The sequence below is a fragment of the Impatiens glandulifera genome, chromosome 1 (assembly GCF_907164915.1).
Source record: "Impatiens glandulifera chromosome 1, dImpGla2.1, whole genome shotgun sequence".
NCBI lineage: Eukaryota > Viridiplantae > Streptophyta > Magnoliopsida > Ericales > Balsaminaceae > Impatiens > Impatiens glandulifera.
This window is the reverse complement of record NC_061862.1, coordinates 139,388,502-139,409,906: the sequence shown is the minus strand read 5'-3', so window position 1 is coordinate 139,409,906 and position 21,405 is coordinate 139,388,502. Positions and strand designations below refer to the sequence as shown.

Genomic DNA, 21,405 nt, shown 5'->3' with positions numbered 1-21,405 from the left:
ATTATAAAGGAGATATGTAATTGTTAGAACAACACTTTCTTAAAGTTTACACTTCTCCTTCAAGATTTTAATAATAACAGAGACAATTAATATATTGTAATTGGAACAATATTTTAAATTTTGATATTTACTTGACTATTATTATAAACAATTTGATAAATTTTTACTATTTTATATTATTTTATTATAATATGAAAACTCACTAATTAAACCACTTGACATACCAAAACTTGACCTACCGGTTGAACCAATAACGCAGTGACTTAATTCATTTGTTGGGTTAATGATTAGATCGAATTTCAAAACTATGGACATTGAACCGGGCTTATCTTGTGCCCATGAAGAACACAGTCCGGTTAATTTATAAAAGTAAACCCGGTTCCGTCATCTTCTTTTCAAAGTCCAATCCATGTTCCCTTGCTAAAGAAAACCTCGTCTGGTAGGACAGTAGACACCACAGATCTGTTGATCAATTTTGTGCTCGTGAAAGAGATAGAGAATAGGAGACACAGAATAAACGAGCGATGTTGTTTCAGGTCGGTGGACAAGGGACTCGTCCCACCTTCTTCGAGATGGCGGCTGCTCAGCAGCTTCCTTCCAGTCTCAGAGCTGCTCTAACGTACTCAATCGGTGTAAGCATTTCCCAACTTTTCTTACCCCTTTTTTTACTTTCGAAGAGCTTATTGGCACTTAAAGATTGCGAATTTAGCTTCAGTTTGGTTTGTAAATTTATAAGTTTAGTTGAAAATTCATTTTTGCTGAATGCAGGTGTTCGCTTTAAGAAGACCCTTCTTTCACAAGGTTCTAGATTATGAAGATGAGTTATTTTCATTGCTTATGCTGGTTCTTGAGACTCACAGCTTACGTACCACAGGTTTCATACTACACTGTTGTATAGAATCGAGTCATTTCGTTGATTATTTAGACTCTTTTGGTCAATCTAGTTATCTTTACTGGGATAAAGATCAAAAGAAAAAGCATGTATGGTCTTGAGGATGTTCCATCTTTGTATAATCTTTATATTTACTAAATGGCTTTATTGCCAAGACAATTTATGGAGGACCCATAATCATTTAGTCCTATTTAGAAACACTTTTCTCCCATCGCTTGATTTACAACGAAGATTCATATTTTGATATAGTGTTCTTTTTCTTGATTTCTCGTAGATGCTTCATTTTCTGAATCTCTATATGGATTGCGAAGAAGAGCAGCTAAAATACAATTGGCAAAGGAAACTACTCGGTCAGAAACCATTGATAGAACTCACAACTCGGGATTACATAAGCATCAAAAAGTTCTCTCAGTTGTATTTCAGGTATTTATCCTGTTTCTTGTAGTTTTTTCTTTGGATCTTTGTATATTAAGGATTTCAATTGTCTTTATAAAAATAGATGTTACCTTGTTTCCACCTTTTTAATGTTCTTGTAGTTGAAAATGATCCAATCCTATCTTTGGTTCATGAGCCTATTCTGGACGGCCAACCATAAGATGAATTGATGTCTTAGAATGTTGTCAGAATTCCAAACAACCTTCCACCATGTAACTTCATTTGTCCTTTTCCTAATACCTCCCAAACCATTTTGTGAGGAACTTCATGTTATTAACTTATTCACAGTCCAACATCATAAACAGTATTTTGTTCTGGGTGAGGTTGTGCACATTTTGAATCAACTCTCTCCCCTCCCTACTCCCATCAATTTTTTTCCCTTTTCCATTCCTAAATCTGAATAATTATGTTCTTGTTTGAATAAGTTTATTTTCTAAAATCAGTTAATTATTGAGATTCAACTCAAATTAAACTAAAACATCAGGCTTAATTCAGTAAGCTATGAACTACTTAATAATATAGTAAGATATCACAAAAGACAACTGAAACCCTGGAAAATTAATCAAATTACAACATTGTAAGGATAAAATAATCTGTCACTACTTCCCTGACATTAGTTCCAGATTTTATCAAACCAACTTACATATCAAGTACTTAAAATTCAGACATTTTCATTCGATTTATTCAACATTTTTGATTTTAGACACTTCATTAATTCGGCACTTAAAATTTAGTATTCAACACTCCACCCTTAATTTTTAGTTTCATCAAACACACCGTTAATCTCTTCCTCTTCCCATCCCTCAACCAAAATGATTATGCATATTCTTGGAGAGGGTGTACTGTGTAGACAGTAAAATATCCTTGATTTTAATATTGATTTTTTTGTCATGGAAGTCTTGGTTATGTTATGCTGCTGAATCAAATTTGGATACATTTGTAGGTTGTGTTGCCCTATTTTAAATCTAAATTACACTCCCTCTACAATAAAGAACGAGAAGCTGCTCTGCGAGCTAGTTTATGGGGATCTGAAGATGATAGATTTGGAGGTGATGATTTTATTGACAACAGTAATTCCCTTGCCTCTACAAGTGCTTCAGATGCAGAAGCATCTTCTGCTACAATTTTGAAGAAGAGGCTTAGAAAGATCATTGGTGTATGCTACCCATGGCTGCATGCAGGGAACGAAGGCAAGTAACATAGATTGTTCACTGTTATTTTTCCTCTAATGCACTTAAAATCCGATTTATACACATTTTATGGGTGATATGTGACAACTTGTCATTAGCAAGTTTGCCACCCTATATATATATATAATTCCTCATGTTTGTTACCATGCTATGTATTTTGAGCTTTATAATAGTGGTTTTTATAAGAAGGCACTGATCGCCTATTTAGGGACCTAACATGTGTGTTATACTTCTGTTAATTATTCATTTAGGGTAGCTCAAGTAGTAATTGTCTTGAAGTCAAGTGGTGAGGTTTTAAGTTCGATTCCCACTTAAAACACATTGATTGAAGTGAGATGTCATAGCCGGATGAGCTAATTGTTGAACAATAAATGTTGACTAAATCAAATAAAATATATGAATTTTAAGTACTTGATATATAAGTTGATTTGATAAATATAGAACTAATACGGAGATCTACTTAAAGCCTAGTTTACCCTTGTAACGTAATTTGATTAATTTAGAAGGTTAAAGTTGTCTCTTATACTCTCTTACTATATTATCGAGTTAAGTCATTCATATTACCAAATTAATCTAAATTTTCTATCTTTTTTTTTAGCTTAATTTGAGTTGAATCTAAATTATTAAGTAATTTTTAGGTAATAATTATTCAATGAACTTAATTCAAATAAGCACTTAATTATTATTATTTAATTCTTTTTGAGAAAATACTTAATTATTTAAATTAAATGATACTATTTTATCAAACAATACCTTAGGCTTGAATCAACAATAATTTTGTGGATATATAGTTTTATTGTTGAACATAGTACCTTTTTTTTCCATGTGTCTAGTCAATATAATCTTCACCAACATATGGTGGTCCATTGATGTGCATATCACATGGAAAGATACTACATTATAGAGAAAAGGTTGATGAAAGTGAGCATGTCAAACATCAGATATGAAATGATGTGCTTACTAATTCCATTTTTTTCCACATTCTCCTGCTTCGGAGTTTGGACATGCATATTTGGGGATGGTACTTGCTTTCTTTATCCCAGGGTGCTGCTCTCCTAGACCAATGACTTTTCATTAATCTGAAAATTTTACCTTAATTTTAATGCTAGTTTGAGTATTCCATTTTTGTAGCATCCCCAGCTATTCATTGCCTGAACCTTTTCTCTCTGTTGTCATCTGTGAATGCATGTTCCATATTTTCTATGAACTCTTGATTAATATAGACAATTCTTGTCTGTGCAGGATTATCATTTGCTTATCAGTTGCTGTATCTATTAGATGCTACCGGTTTCTATTCTTTGGGACTGCATATGCTTGGCATCCATGTTTGTCGTGCAACTGGGCAAGAGCTGGTATGGATTTATGAAGAAGTTTGTTAGAACCACATATTTGGCCTGTCACTTTTCTTTAGGTTTGTCATGTATGGGCCTAGACAAACCTAGGGTTTGTGAATTTGGCCAAACTAATTTATTATCTTATTAAGACAACAAAATAATTCTCCAAACATAGTATTGCACATCTTTAAAATATTCTTCTTCTTTAGATTTCAGGTCTTATATAGATAATATCATAATGCTACACTTTGGTCTACAACCTCAAATTATTGTTCTGGCCATAATCTAGAAAAAAAAGATCTTGGGCTATTGTTGTAGTTTTTCTTTCCTTCTAGTCACAGATTGACCTCCATTACTCTCTCTTCCCCCATCTGACCGCTATTGGATTATTACTCATCACTTCTTTGAGTAGGTCTTGAGTCAGTTAGAAGTCCTTTTCCTTATTGCAATTTAAGATCAGGGGAGCCTCAAATAGATATTCTCAATAGTTCCAAAAATTCCTTTAAGACTTCCCAAAGTTCCTTGACATTTCGTTTCTCTTTGGGAAAGGGAACTCATTAGTAACCAGAGTTTATTCTCTGGAAGTACGACCCCTAGAGTCATTGCCCCCACTTCAACTTAGGGCGTTCTTAGTGGGAATCGAACCTGAGACCTTTGGTATCTTTGGAAAGTCTCTTTGCACTTGAGCTACCCTAGTGGGTTGCAAAGGGAACTCATTAGTAACTTTTCATATGCTATTTAACAACAAAGACATCAAAATGTAATGATTCTTTTGTTATAGTTGATATGAATCATGGACAGTGTCGGTTATTTAGGTAGTTATCTCCTGTACACTATAAACACCCAAATATATTGAAAGCACACATGATAGCTTTAGCAATTTAATTGAGAACATGATGCAATTAGAGAAGGAGACTTCAGATATTCACTAGAAGACGTTATAAAGCACAAATAAACTGATCATAGAGCAACAGAAACTGCAACTACCAAAATATCGCAATATAGCTGCAAGAAGCCATAACTTTTATTAAATTGCATATCATTCTGGCTGCAAGAAGATTATTTTTTTTACCATGTACTACAAGGTTTTAGATATACTTATTGGCTTGAATGAACTTCTTCATTTTTGGTTCAAGGTAGATGGATACATCTTCCAGAATTTCCAAGGTAAGAAGCCGAGAACGCGAGAGGCTTCGGGGTCCTCCTTGGTTGAAGGTATGTTCTTCACCAAATTGATTTGATGAAATTAATGATGCAGATTATAATCTGGAGAAAATAATTCGGATCATCATCCAAAATATAATGCGTATGCCAAATGAAACCAAAAATCTCACTATAGTATGGATCATCAGCAAGAAAATAACATGTATATCAAATGAAGAAAAAAATCACACTATATTATGAATCTCGATCCAACAAAACAATCTTTATACCAAATGAAAAACAAAATTACTTTCAATTTTAACTTTGACAGTTTTTCGATGAGATTGTGAATTTGTGATAAAGATTGTGACAAAATACCAGTTTCTAATATGCTCCATAAATGTTATCTCATGTAAATCTCTGGTCTCTGATCTTGTCCATTTGTAGAGGCTTACATTGCTTCCTGGTTCTCTTATCTTGTATATGGAAACATAGAATTGTTTTTGTATTGTCTACGTAAGAACTCTTTGTTTTTGAGAGAAAGTCAGATTTTTATTAGAGTAAATGAAAATAAAGTCTGCCTTAAGAACTCTGTTTCATAGATTCACATATTTTTAGTTTGAACAAGGAGTATTCTGTAGAGGCTTATGGTCTTGCTCTTCTATCCTCCCATCTCTCATATCAATCTTAATTCCCTCTGTCAAACAGATATGAGGTGGAAAATTGGAGAACTATTGAAACAAATTAATATATAATGCATTTGTATAATTATATCTCAAAACCAGAATCTGAAATATGTAAGAAAATCTGGGATGTTCTAGTGAAAAGACACTATAACAGATACATTTGGAAACACTTATGTTTTTGTATCTTAATGTGGATGAGAAACAATCGATAAATTTTATGAATGTGTGTTACATTAAGTCCAGTTCCTAATGTGATCTTGGTACAATTAAAAAAACCACTGGATAGTCAAGTGATATGCCCTAGAATCCGACAGTCAAGAACGAAAAAGATGGATGATACAAATGAGCCTTCTAGAAGACGATTAATTGTCAGGAATTTTTATTAAATAAGTTCTTGTACTTTTGTTTTTAGTATCAAAGGAGTCTGGAAGTGATGTCAGCTCATCTAATGTTTGTTAGTTCATTGGTTAGTTTCATTAGTTGGTTACATAAGTTTTTTTTTTTGGGAAAACGGCTTAATGCCATTTCATTATGGTTACATAAGTTCGTTATAATAAGCCGTGGCCTATCTTCTATAGATAGTGTCATGAGTAGAAGAATGAATATCCAGACTATTGTTTTGAGTGAAATCTTCTTGTTCTCATTTTTTTCTTCAAGTTGTCGATCTCTCTCGTCCAATCCTAATTCTACCCCCAAGAACTGTACCAGATCTCCGTAGTGGAATTCTCTGAGAAAAGTGTTTGCAAATGAAGCATTGAGATGCCACAAGAAACCATCTGCAATCTATTTTTTAATTTATTAGTTTATGAAATATTTTCTTGAATCCATTTGCTTTTGAAACTTCTTACTAAACAGACAAGTCTTCGACTTTACTTCCTTGCGATGGTTTTCTTTTAAATTGGTATGCCAAGAATTTGGTGCAACCATAATGAAATCATATTGCAGGCCATACAGGGTGGACTGCTCACATGTACATACACAGTTCTTGATTATGCACAAACAGGTTTGATTGCCGCGGTGTTCTTCTTTAAGGTAAATGTTATTTACTGCTTTAAGGCTTGATTACGAAATGGATAAGTTTGATATTTTAGTGGATTTTTGTTTGGTATTTCTGTTTGTGATACTAATGGCAAAAACATTGTCGTGATTTTCTCTTAACCAGTTCTTTTCTCATAGAAGACGAGACTTTCGCGATGACTGGTGCATAATGAAACTTTTGTTTACACTAAAGGAAAAGACTTTTACAAATTTTTGGTCTTTGTACTATGGAAATTAGCTTTACCGATCATTGATTCTGCGGCCTATTGGCTAAAGAAAGCATCTCAAACCATTAGAAGTTGTGTGAATGAATTAAATTCCATTGCAAAGTTCTTCTAGAAATATATCTTATCCAGCTCTTGAAATGTTGGTATTAAACCCCAACTGGGCTTTAGATCTTTTACATTTTGCAGTATTGATTTTTGAACATTTTTACACATTATTTTCGTGCAATATATTTACGCAGATGATGGAGTGGTGGTACCAATCTGCCGAAGAGAGAATGTCAGCTCCAACGGTTTATCCTCCCCCGCCACCTCCACCACCACCCAAGGTGATTCTATACTGATGTTACTTGTGCATTCATTCCTTTCTCACATGAACAAATATTCTTATCATTCGATTTATATGTATAGCCTTTTGAAATATTGGTCTGTCCCTAAAATCGCAATGAAAATGGATGCTCTTTGTGTACTAACCATTAGAAATGATGTCAAAATGGAAAATTGATTTTTTTGTTTGTTTGAAATGTTCAAGTTTGTATTAACAGATTTGTCACAAGACATCATCTAATAATACAATATGTATACCAATCCTTGAACACGTGACCTGAACAATATCCCATTAAACAACCCATCCATGAGACAACACATTGAATTGGTATCAAAATTTGAATTTCTATCCTGGGATGGAATGAAACTTCTTCTTCAATTGAGTCCTTTAAGTGTGATTTTAACCAAAGATTTTTTTTGTTTAACAAACAAACAGGTTGCTAAAGAGGGGATTCCCCTACCAAGGGATAGAACAATCTGCGCTTTATGCTCACAGAAACGGGCAAATCCATCTGTCCTAGCTGCTTCTGGCTTTGTCTTCTGCTATGCTTGCATATTCAAATATGTCTCTCAGGTAAGAAAGAGCATTCATTGCACCCACCACCCTTGTAAGAGCTTATTTGATGTAGGGGTATTTGAAGGTTATGAAATTGTGGGTATTTTTAGATTAAATTATTCTTCTGTATTAAAATTTTGTAAAAAGTAACGAAATGCCATTTTGATATTTTGGTTGATAAATGAATTGATTTGATGGGTTGAAATGATAAGTTTTCAGATAATTTTTCTTTAAAAAAAACCTCCCAAATAATCCACACGGTCTTTTATGAAGAAAATATCTTAGCGATTGTTGTTATAAGATGTCTAGGTGAGGAATTTAACATATCATTCTCAAAAAATCTGAAAATGTTAGGCATTTATAGTTTTATTTGTGATTAAGATGTCTAGGTGAGGAATTTAACATATCATTCTCAAAAAAACCGAAATGTTAGCAGGCATATATAGTTTTATTTGTGATTATTTCGTTTGGTTGAATGTCTTGCAGTATAAACGATGCCCAGTTACGTTAATGGCTGCAAACGTGGACGAGGTTAGAAGATTATTTCATGATATTTAGAGAAAATACGATCACAGATCACAGCGAACGGGAGAGAACACATTTCCCGGCCTTCGAACAAGAGCTTTGTTGTTGTTTGCTGCTTGTTTGAGTTTTAGCCATTTGCATGATTGATTTGTCTTACAGTTAGGTAATCAAAAGTGTTCATTCATCTCCCTAGTTGATTGGCATGGGAATTAATTAGTTTTTTTTTCTTCTTTCAATATATTATGATTTAATAATGACTTCTATAAACTCTGATAGCCAGGAGTTCCGCCTTTCATTCAATTAAATAAATCAGTTATAAATATAGAAAGCTTTGTACTGATCAGTCAAATTTATATCCTTCATAAACTTGATCATTTAAATAAAATAATAATATATATTACTATATCTAGAGGACATTTAAATCAATATAACAAACCTACATTATATTTTCTAATACAAAGATTCTAAAATTACTCTTTTTTTTTATATTTTTTGTTTGGCCTAATGGTTATTTTAGGCTCGAACTTGTGTGATTTTCATTTAGGTAGTTACTTTAAATTGTAGTTGAGTTTAAAATATCAAAATTTAGCAAAGTTTAGCAATTTGAGGCTAATCAAATGGACAAAATGTCTGCATCTTATTTTGGCGTTATTTTTGTTTTGGCGTTATTTTTGTTTTTCTAATTAGTTTGTTACGTTTTTAAATGAAATGATATTTATAGACTTTTTAGACGTGTTTTTTTAAAATTGAGTATTGTTTTCAAGATTTACGCATTTTAATTTGTAGCAGTTTACTTTTAGCAACTAAAAATTTGTGTAATTTGAATAGATAACTTTAAAAAAAAAATTATAACGACGTTAATTTATGTATAATTTACAACACTATTTGTATTTGAAATTTAGTATTATTTTTTAGATATATATGTTTAAAACTGTCAAATAACGATTTTCAATGTCCTACAAATATGTGAAAATAATTGGAAAAATTGAAGAATGAGATAATTACTAAACAAATGTAGTAAATTAATTAAGGAAATATGTTAAAATAAGAAGATAGGTATTCATTTGTTTGTAAAAGTCTTAAATGACTAAAACTGTGATATTGAAGCCTTATATTACATAATTCATTGTGATAGTTGAAGTCTTGAATAACACAATTTAAAATTCGAGTCTCATAATTAAACTTATTTGAATTAGAACTTTTGTTTTTATACCAATTCTGGTCACTAACCTTGAATGATTTGGAAAGTGTGATGGTTAGAATTCATCTTCAACTTTTAATGTTAATTTCTTTCACTTTTTTTCTTTCTTTCTATAAATTGATTTTGTCGAGATATATCAAGATTATTCCTAATGCAAATAATTGAATTAAATGCAAATATATACTTAAACCTGAAACAGAAATCTCAATGGCAACCCTAAAAATGAAACACATTCACCTTCTGCTATTGCAACTATTGAAAATGAAAATATTCAAAGGAACAAGATTCGCCTTCCTAATAATATTTCCACACCTTAAATAATAACATTTTTTAAATTTACTATTCACGCGGTGGTCATAAACCTTAAACACGATGTTGGTGTTGGTGATGGTGTTCTTCCGAATCTTCTTCCCCTCCTTTATGACGAACTTCTTCCGCTGCATTGTTGTTGTTTTTGGATGTTTGATGTTGTTGTTTCCTATTTTGTTGTTGTCTTCTGTTCTTGGCTCTCTTTGCTTTCAATCTTCTTTTCTTTTCATTAGCATCAATCCAAACATAGTCTGATGGTATGTTGAAAGGATCATCATCAACAACAAAAACATCTTCTTTGAAACTTCCACCATCTTCGCCACCGCCACCGCCTTTGTTGTTGTTGTTTCCTCTCACCCATGACATCCACGAGGTTGAAGTTGAAGAACCCTCAACCGGTTCTTGTTTGGTCTTGGCATCTTCGTATTGAATTGGACTTGTTGGTGGCGTTGCAAACTCTTCTACTTGTTGAACAACTTCCTGTTCTTCAAACTTTGTGAAGGTCACAAGAACTCTAATGGTTGGGACAACTGGAATAGCAACCTGTTGTGTGTCATTCATTTCACATTTTATTATCAAATCATTTCCTCTCTTTTTTATACCTTTAATGTCTTTTTACTAAAATAACCCTAAATAACCTTGTTCGATTGTGGGTTATTGAAAAGCTGCTTATTTTAGTAAAAGACTAATATTAGGGTATAAGAGTAATGATAGAGAACGAGAATTTGATGTCATGAATGGTGTAGGGAATGATGTAACAACACATGATTGGACTTAAATCTAATAGGAGAGAAAAAATTCATTTTTTAAGTCCAATAACGTGTTTCCACATCATTCCCGATATCATTCATAACACCAAAATTACCGCTCTCTATCATTACTTTATGGTATAAACATACAATGAAAACAACTTTTTTTAAAGAGAAATAAATGGTACTTGTTATTTTAGATGATGATTTGAATAAGGGAATGTATAATTGCAAAGTGGGTTATTTGAGATTACTAGGCCTTGTTTGAAGTAGGCTATAAGGGGTTAATTGAAAGTAAAGTAAAACCACTATCAAATCAATAATCTACTCATAAATCATCTACCAAAACATTTATATCTCTAACTTCACTTTACCCAAATAACCTAATTTTCCATAACCTACACATCAAACAAGATTACTCAAATAACACAATGTCAAACAATGCCAATTCAAATAACCCCAGATCAAACAAAGTCTAAGATGTCAAAAGTTGTCATAAAAGGGCAATCCAAATTTGGATGACCTTTTTATCTACAATTTTGCTATAAATTGTTGGGTTGTATTGCACTTTCTTTTTTGTTCAAGAGCTCATTGATCTTTTTTCAAAAAAGTATAGATGATGACCCAAAAGGCCAAAACAATGCATTTAAATTGTAGATTACCTTGACTGGAAAAGTTCCTTGAGGTAGTTTGGTGGTAAGAAGCTCCCTTAATCTCCTAATTGCTTTAACTTTGTTGGCTAAAATGTCAAGCAAGGGCAACAACTCCTCTATTTTAAGAGGAAAATCTGGTGTCAACCATAGTACAGGTCTTAACCCCTTTTTGTATTCACTCTCAGTTTTAATCTCACTTCCACCTGCACCTGTTGTATTAGTAGTAGTAGTAGTTCCTGCTGCTGCTTTCTTCATTTTCTTCTTCCCATTTTTCTCCTTTCCCCTTTTAACATCCACAGATTCCTCCCCCCTGGAGGAAACTTCAGACGATATTCTCCGATAATCACTAGAGGACTTCTCTCTGCCCATTTTCGACGATTTCTTCACGCTCTTACCAAACCAACCCTTCTTCTCTTTCGGAACAACACCATCATGTGCATCCTGAAAATGTTCATCATCCTCTGATATAGATACACCTGTATCATTATTGTTGTTGTTACTCATTTTAATGGCAGAATCAAGCTGTTTTCTTTCTTCATCCGTCAATAGATCACCATATTCACCACCAACTCCATCTCCATTTACTATCTTTTCCTTCCCATTTGCTGCGGAAAATAACTCTTCATCAGTAATGGCACCAGGAACTCGCCTCGATTTCACACTCACCATCACATTCAACATATCATACACTTTGGCTTTCCAATTCCCAACTGTCTCAGTTCTATCCTGTCGCCTCCAGTTTAAATGAGGCACTAGTTCAGCCTGAGTTACATCAATCCCGGGCCTGTACATATTCGTATGCGACATTAAAGCCACTTCATGAATGACTTCAGATTCCGTAGGTTGATTACCAGCTCCCTCTAAAGCATTTGTGACCTCTTTCTCCTTATGGGCTAACACAAGCAAAGCACCAGGTGGTAAAGTTACTTTTCCATCAGCAGAGGAAAAACCACCTCCTAGAAAAAGGAAAGTTTGATCAGATCGCTGTATACGAAAACCATCAAATCCAGCTAGAGTCATATCAGCACGAAGATTCGATCCACGTTTCCAAATTCTATAAGTATCAGATGGCGCAATTCGACTAATAAAGGGAATTACAGAACTCTCAAAATGAAAAGTTATCTCCATATAGAAATCACGTATTCGAGAAGCAGTAGCCACAATTCTAGGAAGACGACGACACCATTTAGCCCACGCTAAAGGTTGATAGTGGCGAGCAATAATCTTAGCAATATTCTCTTCTCGTGTACAAACAGCTTCCTGTAACGCACTCCAACCGTTTTCATTTTGAAGACTCCAATCAGCACCTGCTGACATTAAAATCTCAGTTGAAACTGGATCACGCAAACGAACTGCAAGATGTAGAGGCGTTTCACGGCCTGGAACATCTCGTCGATCAATAACTGAACATACTTCATCAGCTTTGATCTCAGCAGCAAGTGATTCTTCCTCTGTTTTTACCTCACCAGCCTTTGCAAGATGAGGAAGGTTTAAGATGATTTTTCTTAAAGCATCATGATCACGGTTTAACACAGCTAGATGAGCCGAACTGTGAGTGTACACAGAAGAATCTTCCATTTGTTTTTTTCTAATCAATTCAAATGCTTATATACGCAGCCTGAGATCAAATATGAATAATGAGAAAAGAAATCTAGCTCTATGAACATTGAAATATCTGTAAATGTACATGACTACGTAATATCCACAGATTTTCCGAATTTCATAACGCTAACCTAACTTCCTATGTTAAAATGATCAAAATACGGAGTAGTAAAGAGAGAGATACCTTAAAAGAGAATCGGATCGAGCTCAGATTCTTGAGAATGACATGAAATATGAGAATTTCTTTCCTCTTCTGTACTGTCTTTGGATTCGAATGTACTACTATTTCATCAAACCGCACAGTGATCAGATCTCTCAATCTCTCTCTCTCTGATCTCTCTTTCTCTCTCTCTGATCTCTCTCAATCTCTATCAATCTCTCTATGATCTCTTTCTTATGTAATCATGTACGGAAAAGGTTGCATTTTTCTAACTTTTTCTTTTCTCACTGCTTTTTCTGCATCTAATAAATCTAATAAGGGAGAACGTTACTAATTTACTATTACCCTTTGATTTTAAGTAATTTACAGATATACCCCTGTAAAGTCATGTCAATTTGAGATTGAACAGCTTGGAAGAGGGTAAATTAGGTATTTATATTTGGAATGTGTCACTCTAATAACTTGGGAAATTGGATGGAATTGACTCTAATAATACACTTTTTTTAAAATGACAAAAACTAGTAAACATTGTAAAAATAACCGCTTCACTTGTGTAATGACGAAAATACTCCTTCGTGTCAGATGACACTACAAAATAATAATTATTTATTGTAAATTCTCATATTTTTTTTTATTTCATTCTTTGTCGCCCTCTTTTCTCACTCTTATCCGCCTCCTCTATAAACCCTAAGCGGCGACTAACCCTCGCGAACGACAAATGAAATAAATACTAGCATTCTCTAATATATTTTGTTGTTATATAAAATACCTATTAGTTATAAATCGAAGTTGATTTTGATTTTATTTTTCCAAACAGACTTCAACAATTTAGTCGCAACCGAAATATTACGAGATTATTATTATTATTAAAAAAATGGAGAGAAAGAGCTTGAAATAATCCTTAATAGTTGTGACACTCTAAATATACAATTAAGTGACCAATTTACACACAAACAACATTCACAAGTCTTTTATAATAATAATTAAAGACAACAGATAAAACAAGCACAATTTAAAGAGAAAATAACTTATGAATAAACTAAAGTAGAACCAAATTAAGGACTTGAAAGGAAGTTCAAATAAAAATTAACTTAAAATGCTTCAAATAAATCATTTAACCATATCTGATTTGTCTCCCCGATCAAACACTTACATGATCATACCCAACAAAGGCAATCCTATGGACGAGTGTGCCGTCTCTTCGCCTTTCACGTTTTGTGTGTTGTGACTGTGCTTTCGCCTCTTCGCCTCTTCGCCTTCCACGTTTCGTGTGTCGTGACCGTGCTACGACCGTGTTGTCGCCTCTTCGCCTTCCACGCTTTGCGATATCATGTTGAAGCTCACCGGATTTGAGAAATTTGTTTTTGCGTACCAAGTCTTTTGTGTGTCGTTTTGTTCGTCGTCGTGTTCGACGTTGTGTTGTGTTCGCCGTTCGCTCGCCACTTAAAGTTTAGAGAGAATGGGAGAATACTGATAAAAGAGAGAAGAGGAAGAATTTTTTTTAAAAAAAATGACAAAAAAAATGTATATTAATTAAGGCCATCGCCTAAGAATATTTTGGTACGAATTATCATTTTTGCAATGTTAACGAGGCGTTAGTCATTTCTCCAAAAGAGTGCATTATTATGATCATATCTCAAATTTCTCAATAACTTTATCAAATTCATTCAAATTTTAAAATTTAACTTTATTATAAATCTAATGAGACTTTTTCTTATTAGAATTTTAATTATAACATAAAGGGGATATAAAATATAATAGTTTAAAATATAAAGTATTTTATATTTTGTTTAATAATTAAGTTATATGATTACTAGGAGGTGTGTGAAATAATATTCGCAATTGAATAAGTCTTTAGTTTGGGTTGTTTATTTTACTTTATAATATTATATATTTTTTAATTATTAAATAATTTAATTTATTAATAAAATATTAAATTATGTTTATTTCATTTTTATAATATTTAAATTATAAATATAAAAATATTATAATAATTTAGTCTATTAAAAAATCAAATAATATTTTTTTTTGTATGAAACAAAATCTTAAAAAAAAACTCAAATATCATCTAATCACAAGTCTCATACTTTTTTGTTAGTTCTATATAGATTTATTTCATATTTATTATTTAGTATGATTATTTATTTAATAGATTAATTTTACTTATAATTTGAAATACTTTATTATTTATTATTTAATGTGGTTGTTTATTTAATTGGAATTGGAATTAACATTGATATTCTAATTTTATTTCAATTTCTATGTTTTGAAAAACTATAAAATTCTAATTCAATTCCAATTTTTATATTAGTAAAAAACAATATAATAAAAATAATTTTAATATATATTATCTATTTTTATTAAAATATTAGCTTGACACAACTAATTAAGATATATATCTCAAGGAATAAGAAATTTTGTAAGTTTTAATTTTCATTAAACAAATATAGATTCAACATGGTTAACTTCATATATTAAAAAAAAATTGTTCTAACATTTTAACTTTTTAAATTCAAGAACAAAATATGGATTCAACATTTTAACATTTTTTATATATATATATTACTTCAATATGTTAACTTACTACATTAAAAAAAAAATACATTCGTTTTATATTTTAACATCCTAAATTCTAAAAATGAATTAGGTAAATGAAAACTCTAAAAGTATATTAGATCCAATTTCATTGGAATTCTAATTTTAATTCTAATACTTAATATTAAAGGGTCTATCACTTTTCACTTACAATATTAATTATAGAGTTACCAAACACACCCTTAATTTTATTTATTTATTTCTTTAAATTGAGTTATTTGAAAAATAGAAAAACCTTAGAATTATATAAAATTATCCGGTTTGTTATTGGGAAAGCACATATTTACCAAGTTGAAACACATGTGAGTCTTAGATCAGAGAAATATTTTCTAAATATTTTCTAAATATATTTTTAGTTAGAATTCGTATAAAGAAGTGTAGCTTAAAATTAATTTTTAATTTATAAATTTTGTTTTTATTTTATAAGATTGGTTGATATATATTAATTTTATATTTATTATATTTATATCAATATAATAATTTTTTAATTAAATATATTAAATTTTATTTAACTAAGAAAAAGGTCAAATCAGTTAATAAATAAACAAAATATAAAAATTGATGAGCATTTTATAAATAATCCAGATGAAAAAAATTTAATTGTCATTCTTAATAAATAGTGTATTGAGTGGGTAGTTGATTTTTTTATACGAAACTAAATAAGTTTTTATATAATTTTGTTTAACAAAATTATTATTAAAATTCAATTATTTATATTTATATTTTATTTTAGATAAAATAAGGTCTTTATATACTAAATAAATATTTAATAAAAAAGAGTTAATAACAATAATAATTTACTATAAATTAAATTTTAAGGATAATTTTTAACCACATATAAATTTATGATTTATGTTTTATTATTAAGATATAATCTACAAAAACAAATATTTATGTCTCTAAAAAAATATTATGATTTAAAAAATAATAAAAATGGTGATTTTGTTATTGAATTGAAAATGAAAATAATATTATAATACTTATTTATGACTAAAAAATATTCTTACATTAAAAAATTATTATTTTAATAATTAAATCTTACTTAAATAAAAACAAACATAAAAATAAACTCAGAATCAAACAAACTAAAACTAATCAAAGAAAACTCTAAAGGTTAAAACTAATCAAATTTACATTTGTTTGTTTTTTTAGAGAAAGAATGAAGTTAATGCTTGAAAAAATGCAATTATTTTTTTTAGTGATAATTATTTAAAATAATTAATATATATTTATTTTATTTAATTAATTTTTTCACTACAAAAAACTTTGTCTCCCACTTATTTAATGCTATAAGTTTTATGTTATTTAAAAAAAAATATTTATTGAATATTTAATATTTTAAAATTATTAATATTAAATATATTTTTTATTTGGTATTTAATATGTATTGAAAAAAAAAATTAATCACTACTAAGGCATGTATAATTTATATTTAAAATTTTCCTTAGAGATCAGGACAATCCGTTTTCCCTCCAAAATAAGTGATACATAGTTGGATCATGGATGGGCAACTAGTTGAGTCCTTTCCTTATCTACTAATGTATTATATGTTTTTTCTCATACTCATTCAATTTTATTTCTCAAATATTTATTTTTATCCCAAAACTCATTAACTAATTCATTAATTATATTCATCTTTTTAAATTAATTAATTAATTTTATAAATATAAAATATATATAATTAAAATTGATAATACTTAATTAAACAATTAAAATATAATTATTAAAATAAAATACATTATATAAATATTAAAATAAAATATAATACATAAATATTAACATATTTTATCTTTATTTAATTTTATAAATATAATATATATAATTAAAATTAAACATACTAAATTAAATAATTTAAATAAATATTATAAAGTAAAAAAAAATACATTACATAAAAATTAAAATAAAATAAAATATATTAAGACAAAAATTATATAAATAAAATACATTAATGACTTAAATATTTAAAGATAAATAATTAAATTAACAAACAAAAATATTTAAATACATTACATAATATCTAAAATTAATATTTAAAATAAATATATTATAATTATTATACCTTTATATATTAATATATTAGTTAATAAATTCAATTTATTAAAATATATAATTTAATATATTAAATAAAAATTAATTAAAATAAATACTAAATATTTTTAAAATTTGTATATTAAATTATAATTTCATACCGTAATTTATATAAAAGAAAGTTAATTAAGAATAAGGAAGTTATCCAATTTTCAAACAAAATTAATATATTTTAAATGTCTACTTTACCCTTTTCTTTTCTTTTCTTTTTTCTTTATTTTAGTAAAATTTTAACTTTCTCTTTCTCTTTTTCTTTAATATTAAAATTGTTTTTGAAAATAATATATTAATATTTACTATTTTAATAAGATAATATTTTATTATAATAAACTAGGAACATCCATCGTGATAAAAATATATTTTTACAACGCGTGATATTGAATTTAAAATATAAAATGTTATTAGCCTAATTAATTAAAAAATTTTAGTTGTTTTTGTTAAATTGTGAGTTCGAAAATACCTATAGTATTTTTAATTTTATTTTTTGCCGTTTTAAATTTATGGGCGAGTCAACCAAAAATCCGGTCAAAATATCAATATACTCTCACATATATATTCAAATTAACCACATCTCTCGACCCGTCATTCCGGCACTTTCAAAATTAAGCATCATTATATATATATATATTAGTTAGTTAAAAATGTCTCGCGTTCATCAAATTTGGTGTTGAATTTTAAATATAATGTGTTATTAACCTAGTTGGTTAATTAAGAGTTGTATTTGTTTTTGTTAGGTTGCGAGTTTAAAACATATCTATAGCATTTTTAATTTTATTTTTAACCGTTTTAAGTTTATTGGCAGCTCAACCCAGAATCCGACCCAAATATCCATTTACTCTCACATATATATCCAAATTAACCACAGCTCTCAACCCGGCAATCCGAACACTTTCAAAATTAAGCATCATTATATATAGGCCCTTAAATATATATAGATTAGTTAGTTAAAAATATCACGCGTTCATCAAATTTGTTGTTGAATTTAAAATATAAAGTGTTATTAGCCTAGTTGATTAAAGAGTTGTCCTTGTTTTATTAGGTTACGAGTTTGAAACATACCTATAATATTTTTTTATTTTATTTTTAACCGTTTTAAGTTTATGGGCGAGTTAACCTAGAATCCGACCCAAATATTCATTTACTCTCACATATATATTCGATTTAACCACAACTCTCGACCCGGCAATCCGGACACTTTCAAAATTAAGCATCATTATATATAGAGAGATTAGTTAGATAAAAATGTCTCGCGTTCATCAAATTTGGTGTTGAATTTAAAATATAATGTGTTATTAGCCTAGTTGGTTAAAGAGTTGTATTTCATTTGTTAGGTTGCGAGTTCAAAACATATCTATAGCATTTTTAGTTTTATTTTTAACCGTTTTAAGTTTATGGGCGGGTCAACCCAAAATCCAACCCAAATATCCATTTACTCTCACATATAAATCCAAATTAACCACAACTCTCGACCCAGCAATCCGGGCACTTTCAAAATTAAGCATCATTATATATATATATAGATTAGTTAGTTAAAAATTGTCACGCGTTCATCAAATTTGATATTGAATTTAAAATATAAAGTGTTATTAGCCTAGTTGGTTAAAAAGTTATATTTGTTTTATTAGGTTGCGAGTTCAAAACATACCTATAGCATTTTTTATTTTATTTTTAACCGTTTTAAATTTATGTGTGGGTCAAACCAGAATCCGACCCAAGTATCCATTTACTCTCAAAATTAATCACAACTCTCGACCCGGCAATCCAGACAGTTTCAAAATTAAGCATCATTATATATATATAGATTACTTTTACAAAAATATTAAATTAAAAATAATTTTATTTGTATTGAAGTATAATTTAATTAGATGAATAATTTATATAAAAAATATGAATTTTTGATAAGCTTTTAACTAATATTTTAAAATTTTGATGAACTTTTTTATTAAATAATTTTTTTATTTTTAGTAAATTAAAATCTTTTGAGTTACCCAAAAAATTTGAAGTAAAAAATATATGGATATCTAGAATAATTTAACTAAGAGTTGAAAGATAAATGTACTATCAATGACACCAATTACTTAAAGATTCTGATGATTTAAATTGATTATATATTTTCAAAAAAGTAAATTTATATTTTATAGTATAGAACTATAGATCTCAAATTAACCTTCTTTTCTAAATGACTAGGATAAAACTTAATCGACATAAAAATTATGACGATCTAAATTTATTATAATTTTTCAAAAAAGTAAGTTTATATTTTTTAGTATAGATCTCAAATTAACATTCTTTTCTAAAATGGATTCATAAGTAATAATGAAAATAAATTTGTCCTTTTGAGTTAATTAATTGTGTTTATAATTTTTAATTTTACTTCATTTTTTTGAACTTCCTTTCTAATGTAATTATTTGTATTTAAACGAGTTTTATATTATTAAAATAATTACTTTAAAAATAATTATATATATATATATATATATATATATATATATATACTTATCACAAAAAGAGATTAATCTGTGTATTTCTACTCAAATTTAATTTAATTAAAACAATAAGATAGAACCAACCAATATTAAAAGTTATGAAATAATTAAACAATAAATGGTTAAAAAAATATTTATTATTTAAATTCAAAATCATCTTTAATTTTTGTGTATTAATTTCATTTAAAATTTTTTCGATCAAATATGTGTTTGTATTTGGTTATCGTCTGCTTTCTTTACAAAATTATACGAGTTTTCTGCGGGTTTTTTACTGCTTTTGAATGTCGAGAGAAAGCAAGATCTATTATTATTTTGGAATTCAAACTATACATCTCCTTTTACTTTAGAAACATGAAATAACGTAATAAACTAGCACATGTGATAGTTTTAAGAGGAACCTCATTTTTAAGGCACACACCAACACACATGAGAAAATTTAAGAAAATTGAAGGCTTGTTTGGTTTAAGATCAAATAGTTTCAAGAATACAAGTTGGCATATAATCATCATTACTTCTTAATTTAACTTATGATTTTAATAAAAATCGAATCCAATAATCTTTAATTTTTTAAAACAATTCTTATAATTTGAGTTACCTAATAGTTTAAAATATATAAGTCAAATCAAATGTTTATAAATAATTAAAATTTAATTGTTAAACATATTTGAGTTAAAATGTTAAAAACAATTTGATTGTTCAACATATATATATATAGAGAGTTAAAATTAGGTTTTCTTTTCTCTAAAAATAAATTTAGATTAAAACATATTTGAGTTAAAAAGCTAAGACATGAAAAATTTGATTATTCAACATACAGTTAAAATTAAGGTTTTTTCTAACTAAAAATATATTTGGCTTAAACATATTTGAGTTAAAAAGCTAAAACATATGCATTAGAATCAATAAAGGAGAAATTTGACGAGATGACCTCAATCTACAAATTGGAAAAAGAAATTAGGCCGAAAAAAGGTTGCAAAAATAATTTTTTTGGACGGAAATACCCCTTCGCGTTACGAAGTCCTCTCGCGTTACGCAACAGCCCCCTTCGCATTGCGTTACGCAACAACACCTCGAGATCATTTTTACAAACATTATCGGGCCAACTCTTCGCGTGTGCGTTGCTTCGCATGACGCAAAAAGATATTTTAGAATTTGTTCATGCCAAAAAGGTCACTGTCATCTCTTAAAATGCAGTCATTTAGTTAAATTTTC

General features: G+C 29.1%; 2 protein-coding genes across 2 annotated transcripts; one reads left to right on the top strand and one right to left on the bottom strand.

Moving 5' to 3' along the window:
* The first annotated feature begins 430 nt into the window (after positions 1–430).
* Positions 431–8,693, top strand: LOC124919917 (peroxisome biogenesis protein 12). Its single transcript, XM_047460282.1, has 10 exons — positions 431–632; positions 769–874; positions 1,167–1,315; positions 2,271–2,517; positions 3,760–3,869; positions 4,992–5,066; positions 6,626–6,712; positions 7,185–7,271; positions 7,706–7,843; positions 8,312–8,693. Exons 1-10 carry the CDS (start codon positions 525–527, stop codon positions 8,381–8,383), a joined length of 1,179 nt encoding a protein of 392 aa, XP_047316238.1. The 5' UTR covers positions 431–524; the 3' UTR covers positions 8,384–8,693.
* A 1,062-nt stretch (positions 8,694–9,755) lies between these two features.
* LOC124919915 lies at positions 9,756–13,259 on the bottom strand. Its single transcript, XM_047460281.1, has 3 exons — positions 13,049–13,259; positions 11,272–12,867; positions 9,756–10,403 (listed from the first exon to the last, which is right to left on the bottom strand). Exons 2-3 carry the CDS (start codon positions 12,838–12,840, stop codon positions 9,915–9,917), a joined length of 2,058 nt encoding a protein of 685 aa, XP_047316237.1. The 5' UTR covers positions 12,841–12,867; positions 13,049–13,259; the 3' UTR covers positions 9,756–9,914.
* Between the last annotated feature and the right edge of the window lie 8,146 nt (positions 13,260–21,405).